This window comes from Eptesicus fuscus, chromosome 5, assembly GCF_027574615.1.
Source record: "Eptesicus fuscus isolate TK198812 chromosome 5, DD_ASM_mEF_20220401, whole genome shotgun sequence".
In the NCBI taxonomy this organism is placed as follows: Eukaryota; Metazoa; Chordata; class Mammalia; order Chiroptera; family Vespertilionidae; genus Eptesicus; species Eptesicus fuscus.
Window position 1 is genome coordinate 41512556 of NC_072477.1, and position 13032 is coordinate 41525587.

The window sequence follows — 13032 nt, forward strand, 5'->3', positions numbered from 1 at the left end:
AGTCCTTGATGAATAAATTAATTAATCCTAATATATAAAAACCCTGGGTCCTAACTACCAGTAAGGACTGAGGCTCAACCAACCAGAAGTCAGTCCTGCAGTCAGCGCTGGGTTGTCTGGCAACCCAGCGCTGACTGCTTCTGCTGCAGGCGTGGTGCCCCAGCACTGACTGCTGAGGAAGCTGCGAATCAGGGCCAGAGAGAGGCCTGAAGAGAGAAGCAGAGACTGATCTGTTGCCTCTGTGGCAGCTTTTGATCAGCACTTGCCTCTCTCTTTCTCTCCCAGTCTGGCTAGCAGTTGCGGCGCCATTTCTCTCCAGGCCTCCACCAGGGCTGCTGATCAGCCCCGCCTTTCTGATTAGGCCCTGTTGATAGGCCCAGAGACCCTGACTGGCATAGAAACCAACCAATCAGAACCAAATCTGGGTCAACTGTGAGGAGCCAATGGCTGCCTAGGAGGCGGAGCTTTTGACGCTGACTGGCATAGAAACTAACCAATCAGAACCAAATCTGGGTGAAGTATGAGGAGCCAATGGCTGCCTAGGAGGCAGAGCTTTTGACACTGACTGGCATAGGAACTGACCAATCAGAACCAAATGTGGCCAGCAGGGGAGAGCACTTGGGGCGAGATCAGGCCGGCAGGGGAGGGCAGTTAGGGGCGATCAGGCAGGCAGGCAGAGGCAGTTAGGGGCATGTGTCTCCATGCAAGCATCCTGCCCTGGCCGCGGAGGGCCTCTGGGGGACAGGGGGGCCAGCCCGCAGCCTCCGCGGCCAAGTGCAGGCCCAGAGAGGAGACGGCAGGCCTGCCTCCCATGGAAGCAGCACGGCTCCCTCTCACCTCCCATGGATTTGGCGCAGGTCCCTCCCGGCTCCTGTGGGCGCCAGTGGCTCGCTTCCGCCTCCTGCAGAAGCCGCACGGCTCCCATGGAAGCAGCGCAGCTCCCGGCAGCACACTGCAGTTCCTGCCGGCTCCCGCGGAAGTGGCGGGCAGCCTACTGAGCATGGTATCGCGCGATGGGCTACTAGTCCTACATAATAAAAGGCTAATATGCAAATCGACCAAATGGCGGAACCACCGGTCGCTATGACATGCACTGACCACTAGGGGCAGACGTTTAATGCAGGAGCTGCCCCCTGGTGGTCAGTGCGCTCCCACAGGGGGAGCACTGCTCAGCCAGAAGCCGGGCTTGCAGCTGGAGAGCACAGTGGTGGTGGTGGGAGCCTCTCCTGCCTCCACGGCAGCGCTAAGGGCCCCTCGGGAGATGTCCACTTGCCGGCTTAGGCTTGCTCCATAAGCCGGCAGGCAGACATCCCCTGAGAGGTCCCGGACTTCAAGAGGGCACAGGCAGGGCTGAAGGACCCCCCTGAGTGCACGAATTTCATGCACTGGACCTCTAGTATATATATAAAAGGCTAATATGCAAAGTGTCCCCTTGGGAGTTCGACCAGGAGACCAAGAGCTCAATAACTCACTATGACCACCAGGGGGTGACATGGAACGAAGGAAGGCCCCGGCTGGCAGCCAAAAGGCCCTGATCGGCCCTGATCGCTGGCCAGGGCTAAGAACCCTACCCGTGCATGAATTGCGTGCACCAGGCCTCTAAAATATATATATATATATATATATATATATATATATATATGCAAAATATATGCAAATAATCAAGTCAGTGGAAACTTCTTCTGTTTTTCACTATTCTCTATCTCCCAAATACACTGAGTGGCCAGATTATTATGATCTCTGAACGCATAATAATCTGGCCACGCAGTATATATATATATATATATATATATATATATTATTTATTTATTTATTTATTTATTTATTTATTAGAGGCCCGGTGCATGAATTTGTGCATGGGTGGGGTTTGGCCAGCCTGGCCAGGGGGAGGGGACATGGGCGGTTGGCCGGCCTGCCTGCTGGTCGAACTCCTGGTCAAGGGGACAATTTGCATATTAGCCTTTTATTATATAGGATATACACGGAGTGGCCAGATTATTATGCGTTCAGAGATCATAATAATCTGGCCACTCAGCTGAAACCGGTTTGGCTCAGTGGATAGAGCGTCGGCCTGCGGACTCAAGGGTCCCAGGTTCGATTCCGGTCAAGGGCATGTACCTTGGTTGCGGGCACATCCCCAGTAGGGGGTGTGCAAGAGGCAGCTGATCGATGTTTCTAACTCTCTATCCCTCTCTCCTCTCTGTAAAAAATCAATAAAATATATTTAAAAAAATAATAATAATCTGGCCACTCAGTGTGTTATATATAGATCACTACCCTTTTGCCTTTGCTCAGACATTTTAATGAGATAATGTATGTAATGCATTTAGAACAGTGCATAACACACAATGAGCATGCAATATATATTAATACTATAATACTACAAAGACCTGTAAAATTCACAATCTACCAAGTACTCACATGAATTTTACAGAAAAAAATAATCTAATGCCATGTTCTCCATTATACAGATGACTCAAAGTCTGTTGATAGCTTTGAATAGCCAATGAGATTTATCTGAGGCAGGATTATTGCTAATTGAAAAAAAAAATTCTAGCCCTGGCCAGTGTGGCTCAGTTGGTTGGGCGTCATCCTGTACACTGAGAGGTTGCTGGTTCAATTCCTAGGCAGGGCACATGCCTGGGTTGGGCGGGCTAGATCCCAGGTGGGGGTGTGTGCAAGAGGCAGCTGATTGATGTTTCTCACATCAGTGTTTCTCTCTCTCCTTCTCCTTTCCTCTCTCTCTGAAAAAAAAAAAAAAATCAATAAAATTTATTTTAAAAATCTATTAATGATCAAATAAGAAAATTACAGAATGTTACTCAAAGTAAGTGTTTTATAAGCAAACACACACACAAATTATTAACCGCTGGTTCACCTCAATCACACTTACAGTACAGACTGACTACCCAAGTTCACAGTCTGGCTGTGCTGCTTAGTAACATATACCTCTCTGAGGCTCAGTTTTCTCAACTATGAAATGGGAACTCTTACCCCAAGATTGTTGAGGATTAAGAGAATTAATATGCATAAAAATGCTTAGGACAGTGACTGGTATATGGCAAACAATAAAAAAATGCTCTTGTTATTCTGTTTCCCAATTTGATCTCTTTAGGCTTAGACCCAACCTAGGACGTGGTCACAAAAACTAACTTGTAGAAATAAAAAGAAAGAGAAAGCACTTTGGTTTGCCACATTAAATAAACTTCAGCCATAGCTGGTTTGGCTCAGTGGATAGAGCATCGGCCTGCGAGCTGAAAGGTCCCAGGTTCGATTCTGGTCAAGGCACGTGCCCAGGTTGTGGGCTCCATCCCCAGTGGGGGGCTTGTAGGAGGCAGCCATCAATGATTCTCTCTCATCATTGATGTTTCTCTCTCTCTCCCTCTCTTCCTTCCTCTCTGAAATCAATAAAAATATTTAAAATAAATAAATAAACTTCAAAGATTCAAAGCCCTGCTTTTATAACTCCCATAACAAATTTGTTTTTCCCCTCTCTAATATGCTATGACCTTCTTAGGCCAGTCCATTCAGCTGTAATGGGAAATAATTTTGTTGTTGTTGTTTTGGGAAACAGCTTTTATGGTCATGAATAACCAGATTCAAGTAAGTCTTTCTGTGAACTACAAGTGTTTTTTATTTTTTAAAGCCTAATTGTAAATGTCTTCCATAACTTCTGCTAAATTACTTTGTTTCTTTTTTAAGAGTAGTATACAACTATAGGCAAGAAATAATTGATGTTTGAAGTAAATTATTTTTCCTATTTTATATTGGTTACAGGAACAATACTAGAAGAAACCAAATATCATGCAACATATTAGTTTCCAAGTCAGTAAAATACTTCCTCTTACAAAGTTTCAGAATATAAAATACTGGACTCAGGACTTGATTACAGTAATACCAACTGAGTAACAGCCACAGTTCAATGATGTTATCTGAACCTATTCCAAACTAATGTAGGTTATCTGGAGGCACTGTAACAGAGAAGCACATTTAACTTATACCCAAAGACCAGTAAAACTATCATAAAAAAAAGGAAAATATTTTTAATAAAATGATTCATAAAATTTTAGAGAATGTTAAAATGGAAACTGAAAAACTGATTTCACACATTTAAACTTGGGAAAAAAGAAAATCCCAGTTAGACTACTCAATAACAAACAACAAGTCTCAAGGATCCCTAAATATCCAAATGTAGTAAATTGTGTGTGCACTATATCCTAAAGTTTTTATTAGCCTCATTCAACAATGGTCTTGTACTTTAAAATTGTTGGATTTTCCTTATATTTTGGTAAATTTTTTAAAAATTGGGCTTTAGATTTGGGGTCAACAAACGTTTTTCATAGAGGACCAGACAGTAAATATTTTAGGCTTTTCAGGCTAAATACTGTCTCTATTGCATATCCACATTTGTTGTTTTTGTTTTTTTTGTAGTCTTTAAGAATCCCTTAACAAATGTAAAAATTCTTAGCTCAATCCCTATAAAAACAGGCTACAGCCAGATTTGCTCTTGGCCAGTTTCCCCACCCCTGATTTACACTATATATATTATCTTTTTTTAAAAAATATATTTAATTGATTTTTTACAGAGAGGAAGGGAGAGGGATAGAGAGTTGGAAACATCGATGAGAGAGAAACATCGATCAGCTGCCTCCTGCACACCTCCCACTGGGGATGTGCCCACAACCAAGGTACATGCCCTTGACCAGAATTGAACCTGCGACCTTTCAGTCCACAGGCCGACGCTTTATCCACTGAGCCAAACTGGTTAGGGCTATATATTATCTTTTTGTTACAATGTCAATTCCACTGATATTTTTCTTCCTTCAAATATTTGTTCAAATGTCACCTTCTCAGAACACATTCCTACCTGTCCCCACATATATATAACATCGTATATAATACATAGTATATCAACTAACATTTTTTTCATCTGATCTTTGTCTCTTCACCTCCATCCCTGCCCACCACCACCAAAATAAGTTCTATGAAGGCAGATAGTTTTTTTTTTTCACTGATGTATCTCCTGTCCCTAGAACAGTGTCAGGCATATCAATAGGTGCTTAATAAATAAATCTACCCTCACACTTGGGAAGCAAATACTACAGAGGAAATACATAGTATCCTATTATAATAATTTCATAAGTGAAAAAGTACTTGAGGGCAAGATTGACAAATACTTTCACTTGAAAATTGTTTCTAGTTATAAAACATTTTAAAGGGAAAAAAGGTTCAAAATTAAAGCATTTTCTTACTGTCTCACAATGTGAGGTTATCTCTTGTACAATAATTCCCTGTAAGTTTACAATGACTTTAGCTTATTTAATAATATATTTCAATCGTCATTCCTAAACCCCTCCACAGACCTGTTCTGCCTCTTTGATCTCATGGTAAGTATTCCCTGCCCATTCAACTCACTGATCCAGTCTGGCAACTTTAAAGTTTAGCAAAGCAGGGAAGTGACTTTGTCTCATCTATGGCTCCATTTCCCAATATACCCTTTTATTTAACTTCCTAATATTGTAATCTTTCCTACTTTGTCTTTACTATCAATATAAAGCAAAAAGTTGTTTCTATTGAATGCTATTATCAAAATACATTATTCTCAGTGATTAATGAGACTTAAAAGTTACATTTATTATAGATGGTTTTACAATTTTTACCTATAAAAAAAAAGACAAGATTTGTTTTACCATCACCCTGATATATACTTGGCAAGGTGTTGAGGAAATAACTTTGGGAATTTAGTAATTGCCACCACCATTCAGATTATGGCTACTATATTTCTAAACTTATATTAAAACATAAAAACCCACTAAAGAATAGTTTCTTCTACTGCTATCACTAATAAATTGATACTTGATAGCTATTAGTAAATGACAAAACTAAATATATTAATATCAATGTGGGAGTTAAGTCACACTAGAGGTCACGCTAAGATATTCTAAAATCAAACTGCAACTGGTGATAAAAGAGGGAACTGCTTACAGCAAAGGAAATTTGTTTTAAAAACCCTTTTATCCAACAAGTTATTCTTCACCTACTATTTTCTAAATGGCTACAATTCTGCCATTCTTATCAAACAAGCAACAAAGTCCAATTTTAAAATCCAAGTCAGTTGTTAAGGGTTAAGATGACTCTTCCAGCCAACTCTTTATAGACACAATTCTGTACTCCTAAAAATGCTAAGGATGTGATTTTGAAAAAACTAGAATAAAAACTGCTATAGAATTTTCTAAAAATTATTTTCAACTGTTTTTGTGTTCTAAATTATCATAAAATCAGATTAATTTCAGTGGAACTAAATCAGGGCAAAACCTCCTTATAGAGCTAGCTTATAATCAAGAACCAAATTGATTCTCTTTTTTGTTCTTAAAAAAGCTAGTTGACTCCCAAATTAAGGCACTTTATACCATATGTCCCTAGAGAATAACATGGCCCAACACACCACATGTCCCACTTAATCTAGTTCAAAGGAGTAACATAACGTGAGAAACTGCACTGTGTAATTCTTTTATTTTCTGCATATTAGTGCTTTACCAACACTACAACCATTAAGAACACAATTCCAGGTACTTTACTTTTTAGTTTGGGGCAATCAGTCTACAGACTCATTACTTATATTAGACAAGATTAACCTCATTCAAAACTTACTGTAGTTTATAAATTCACATAAATACAGAAATTGATGCAATTAAACAAAAACTTCAGGATCTCATTTTTAAAATTCTTAGGTTGTAACTGTTGTTGCAGGCTATTAACTACTTGCCCCATGATCAGCATTGTTATGGTTCAATTTAACTACAAGTATCAGCCTTTTATATCCTTAAAAAAATGTAAGTGAAAATTACAATTTACCAAAAGGTTTAGGATTTTCCCAATTTCAAATATTTGCTTCCCCCCTTCCCACCCCCTTCAGTTATTTGACATTTCAAGTAAACTAAAAATAACATCTCACCTGCAACATTCAACAGCAATCACTTGATATATAAAATTTTAACTACGCCCCGTTATTTTAAGACACAAAAAAATGGCTGCCTATCAATCTAACTCATAAGTTAGAAATACTACATTTAAGAATTAACATGAGGGTTTCAAGTTTCCTCCAGTTTAGGCATTTATACCTTTGTGCTTGTCTTGTTTCACGATGTTATTATAGCATTGATATTTGTATTACCCATGTATGTACCTTAATGTAATAATTTAAAACACTAAGAATTAATTTATGGTGGAGCTTGGGAATCTTAAAAGCAACTAAAATGTTCTTAGATGTGGCTCCCAGCTTCATTTCTAGAGGTACGCCTACTAAAGTGAAACTGAGAATTTTATACTTTTGTTGTATTTTTAATTTAAAAAACCCCTCTGCACCATCAGGAGCCTGCAAGCATAGCACCTTTGCTCATCTGCTTTAAGTAAAATGTTTAAGAATTTTACTTTGAGTAATTAATATTTTATAGCTTTATGCTTCTCATACATCTTTGGTAAGAGCTCCATTATACAATATGGCCAAAGCATGAAGGACCAATACTGTCCAACTATATACCATGATATCCCGCTCAATTTTAGTTTTCATATACCCTCATAAAACCCACATCTTTTCCTGTATACTGCCTTTGCAGTCTACATTTCTGAAATTCCCTAAGTTTAATTCCTTGAGGATCTCTAAAATTAATCCTTAAGGCTATATAAGAACCAGATGCTGCTTCACAATTCTTTATCAGGCATTAACATTTGGTTCAAAATATTTTCATACTGGTCTCAATAATCTAGTTACTGGTCCTAACCAACTAAGCAAGTAATCTGGTTAGGACCTGGATATCACCAAGTGAGCACACTGCTTACCCTTGAAGAAAAATAAGCTTACATTCATTGTCATCTGTAGGTTCTTTCTCTTCATCCTACTTCCCCTTTAATTGTCATCCCTCAAGTTTACACGTCATTCATTCATCACGTTTCCTTCCCTAAAGGAGATACTGTATTACTGAACCAACAGAATATCTGACTTACTATTTGCATGAGTTAATCCTATAATCAGACAGAATTAAATATCTTTTTTATAAAACATCTTTTCCAGTGTTCTTATTAATGGAGGTGTGGATCACTCATCTATAAAAACGCTTTTATCTTTAATCAGTTGCTGTAATGTGATGTGAAAACAGGAATGTATATTTTTCCAACCAGGTAAAAGGTGCATACAATTTGAATTGTTAAATGCTTTATTAATGAACAAAGTAAACATTCTAGTAATTTAAAAACTATTGGTCTTAAGATATTTGAAACATGGTAAAAGTATATATTCCAGTTTTGCCCAAAAGTCCCTTAAAATAGCTACAAATATTTCGACTGTGTGTGGATACACCATTATTGCTCCATTTTCTGGAAAGAGTCTTTTTAAAGTTAAAAAAGGGAAAACACAGCAAAGATGTTAACTTTGCAGTGAAAAAACTCTGTTCTCAATGGGTTACAATTTCATATTTTTATGCAGTGTAAGTTAGCTATGTAATGGGGACTTTGAGTTTTATCCCTACTCATGCATGATGTTTCAAAACTTAACAGCTGGCATTTCAAAGAACTTATATTACCTTTTTAACATACGGATGTGCAACTGGAATATTTTCCCATATTACTCATTATTTGCCACTGTGGGCTAAGTTTACTATACTGGTCTTAGGTATAAAAGGTCACATTTGAAATTACTAAGTTAGAACTCATAAGGGAGAGGGAAAAGGCCTTAAATATAAAAGACAAACGGCAGTTTGATTAAGCAATAATTTTCAGTTTACTAGATGAAACAGACTTGCAACATAGTCTGCATTAATGCAAAATAAGCCATCTACAGCAAATGGTAAGGAAACTGGGCAAAAAGGGAAAAAAAGCATACAATGGGAAAAAAAATCTCTCAAAATAAAAAAATCATACCATTATTATAAAGGACTTTTACCAAGAACTGCTATATTTTCCCCGTCCCATTTGCTGGAAGTTAACAAGAGCATCTAGCACTTTGTGTTCATGTCAAATGTCAGATCAGAGCATCCTAACGCAAAGCAAAAAAGAAACAAAAAGGAAACTCCCTAACCGGCCCCCCCCCCCCCCCCAACCGTAGAACAGTAACTCCAGAGTTCAAATTCAAGAGAAAGTGGCAATTGAAAGAGGTGATGGTGGCGATAATCCTATGAATGGGTGTTTGATTTCTCTCCTTCCGGGGGGATGGGTGGAGAACGCTCATTAGGATTTGTAGTTAGAGGTTAACCATGTGAGCCCCTCATAGAGTCCGTCCCCCGTGGTGGCACAGGAGGGCTGCACATACCAGTTCCTGTCCCGAATCCGGGTCAGGCCCAGTTTCTCCTGGATCTCGTGGGGTTTCATGGCATCGGGCAGGTCCTGCTTGTTGGCGAAGATGAGGATTATGGCGTCCCTCATCTCCCGGTCATTGATAATGCGGTGCAGCTCCTGGCGGGCCTCGTCGATGCGGTCGCGGTCGGCACAGTCCACAACGAAGATCAGACCCTGGGTCCCGGTGTAGTAATGCCGCCAGAGCGGCCGGATCTTGTCCTGGCCGCCCACATCCCACACGTTGAACTTGACGTTTTTGTAAGTCACCGTCTCCACGTTGAAACCCACGGTGGGGATGGTGGTCACCGACTGGCCCAGCTTCAACTTATACAGGATTGTGGTCTTGCCGGCCGCGTCCAGGCCCAACATGAGGATCCGCATTTCCTTGTTCCCGAAGATCTTGGACAGCACCTTCCCCATCGCGTCGGAGGAGCCGGGGCCGGGGGCATTCAGGTGTCCCGGGTCCCCTCAGCCAACAACGCCGCCGCCGCCGCCGCCGCCGCGAAACCAAAACGAAGCCTCCCGCCGCGAGGGCGCCCGTGTGGCCGACGTGGGAGTTGCCTCTTCGGGGCAGAGGCCAGGCCCGCCGCTCACTCGGGCATCACCGGCCGCACAACTTGATTCCTCCACTCGCCGCCGCCGCCGCCGGGGCCGAGTCTGCGGCGGGAGAGCCGCCGCCCTGCTGAGGCGCGGCCCGGCCCGGAACTGCCCTTCCCCCCGCAGGCGCCGCGCGAGCGCCGCCGGTTCCCGCTCCTCCGCCGCCGCCGCCGCCTCCTCCCGACGCCGCGGGAGACTACGACCCTCCGGTCCGCGAGCACCGGCTCCCCACCGACCCGGGCCACCGAGAGGCAGCGAGGCTCCGGCGGCTCGTCAGGGTCATGGATCCTCGCGGGAACTCGGTGCGCTGCCTGCAGAGACACAGAAAGCGAGAGGGAGTTACTGCCGGGGTCCCGCGGGGAGCGGGGGCCGAGGCGGCCCGCCTTTCCAGCTCGGCCCGGGAGATTACCTCCAGCCGCCGCCCCGAGCGCGGGCTCCCTCCGGCCGCCACCTCCTCCTCCCAGCTCTGCCGCCGCCGCCGCCGGAAAAGGCGCCGAAGAAACCGCCTCACTTCCCCTCCCGACCGCGCACGCGCAGCACGGGCCGACCGTTCGGACCAGAGCGACCTCTAAGGAAAGCGCCCGCGCGCCCAGCGTCAGGGGCGCCACGCGCTAAGGGGCGGGGCTACGGCGGCCCGGAGGGCTCACAGGTGCGGCCGGCCCCGGGACCCGCGCGCCTGGGGCTCCGACCGCTGCCCACCTGTCGCTGCCCTAGCGCCTCCTCCCCTCTCTGCCGTTTCCCAACACCCCCCCTCGAACTAGAGGAGCAAATCCATGGCTGGGGGGGGCGGGGAGGCTGCACAGGGCGGGGCCCGTGGTTGCCCGCTCCCAGGACGAACGCCTCTCCGTGCTGCTTCCAGGTCTTTTCTCCGACCTCGTTGCCCGCCTGATGCTCCCAGGGTCGCCTCCACACCGCCGCTGCCTTGGCGCCCCCTCGGTCCGTCGGGGAAAGCCCTGCCTGCTGCTTTTACCTTTCCCCCAGCCCTTCCCCGGCTGCCTCTATTCCTCGTGCTCCCTGCGCTTCCTGAAAGACACGTGGGAGACAACTGTTTCCTGTGGAATTTGCCAGCCAGTGAGTGCAGTGTTTTTACTAGCTTGGCTTTGCTCTGAAGCCCATTTTTTTTAAAGTGTTTGAGCCCTGTCTTTAGACATCTCGTCCATTTCCTAAAAGTTACAGTAGTATCAAGAGTTCTGTGCCATGCCGCATGTTCAACTTTTTAGAATGTGGTAACTGTTCATATTTAAGTATATCCGTGTAGTGTTAGTAGTAGTAGCTTCTCACCCACCACCCGTTATTAACTTGAAGAGGCCTAGATGATGTCATCTTAGCACAGGATTTAGAATCAGAAAAAAATAACGACCTCTGTGGCCTGGATCTAGGCGTTCAACATTTCTAAGTTTTGTCTCATGTTGTAATGGTGTAATACTGGCCTTGCTCTCTGCACTCCATTTGAGGCTTAAATAATATTAGGGAAAACTTTGGGGAACCTTTCAAATGGTTAGTGATAAAGTTAGGCTTAAAGGTAAAATGATGTGAAACTTGAAATAAATGAACCAAGGGAAAGAGCAACAGGAATTTTTTCTTTCTTAAGGAAGATGGTGAACAGCATACGGTACATACTTTGCACTTCATATTTAAGAAAATGTAATGATGCTAGATGGGTTAAATGATAACCATAAGCCTCACGCAGGAGATGAAAGTAACTAAAGTTATTAATATTCGGACAATGATCTGATTTACTTTCCATCTGCCTTAATATGCACTTAACCCAAAGAGCCCTGTGGGATAGCTAGCATTAATATGGGCCCTTTACACTTAAGGAAACTGAGAGAGCTCAAGGCCTCACAGCAACTAAAAGGAGGAGCCAGAATTCAAACACAGACAGCCTGATTCAGAGCCTTGTGCCCAAGCCACAAAACTAGACTTCCTTGGGGAAAATGCGCCTGGCCAGGAGCCTCACTTTCCTGCCATCTGTACGTGGACAGCCCTCCTAGCCGTCCTTCCTCCCTGGTGAATTTGCTCTCAGCCAGGCAAAACAGGAAGCAGAAAGCCTGCCTTTCTCCTGTGTCCCAACATCCAGAAGGGTCAAATGGAGGCTGCTTGAAGAGTGAGCTGGCCTTTCTTGGGGAAGGACAGATTACCCATGTCTCTGTCGCCCCCTCCTGCCCCAAAGGAGAACTTCACATGCCCACAAGCCCTCCCCCCTCCCCCCAGGCTGGAAAAGAGTCAGTAGCAGTGCTTCCAAAGGCATCCATGAAGAAGGACTGGGGCATGGTTGGTTTTTTAGGCTTGCTGTTAACTTTTTGTAAAATGCAATTAAAATGAATTAGTAAAAAAAAAAAAAAAATGCTGCTTGAATGATGTGACAATGTCAAATTGATATAAAAGTTTCTAAATACTCTCAAGTTCTCAGAACTTCCTGTACTTGTCTTCATACGGGCAAGTAACAATAGTTCATGAACCAGCACAGGCCCAGGGACCACACTGGAGTGGAACTGGTCAAAGAACCGCTGCTGGCCTGAGGTCACTCCCTAGGGCAAGGATTCCTGTGCCATTCTGAAATTTGGGTCCTGCTGCTGGTTCAGAGTGCTGCTCTGGACCTGCAGCTGGAGCAGAGGTGTAACTTAAGCCTGAGAGAGACCCAGAGACAGTGCCTAGAAGCCAGACCCCCAGCTCTGCCCTCCCTGTCTCTGAGACAGACCAGCAGGAAGGCTGACAGTGTTCAAGCCAAGAAGGCCTCTAGAAATACAGCTCCTTCCCTTGACAAGCTGGGAGTTGGGAGGTTGTAACCTGATGTGGGGGCAAGGATGGCGGATGCCCTGGGTTTGATTCTAAAATTGTACAGCCACATCAACCTTGCCACTCTGAGCTTCCTCTTCCACAAATGTAAAAAAGGAGAGGGTTGCCCAGCCAGTGGAGTTTAATGGTTGAGCATCAACCTATGAACAAGGGGTCATGGGTTTGATTCCTGGTCAGGGCACATGCCTTGGGTTATGGGCTTGATCCACAGTGTGGGACCTGCAGGAGGCAGCCAATCAATCATTCTCATTGATGTTTCTATCTCCCTCTCCCTTCTCTGAAATCAATAAAAATATGTCTGTATAT

The 13032-nt window shown here is 43.9% G+C and overlaps 1 protein-coding gene across 1 annotated transcript; it reads right to left on the reverse strand.

Annotated features, from left to right (window-relative positions):
• Positions 1-8752: 8752 nt before the first annotated feature.
• ARF6 (ADP ribosylation factor 6) lies at positions 8753-10462 on the reverse strand. Its single transcript, XM_008139079.3, has 2 exons — positions 10337-10462; positions 8753-10238 (listed from the first exon to the last, which is right to left on the reverse strand). The coding sequence occupies exon 2, from the start codon at positions 9748-9750 to the stop codon at positions 9223-9225; it is 528 nt and encodes a 175-aa protein (XP_008137301.1). The 5' UTR covers positions 9751-10238; positions 10337-10462; the 3' UTR covers positions 8753-9222.
• Positions 10463-13032: the final 2570 nt, after the last annotated feature.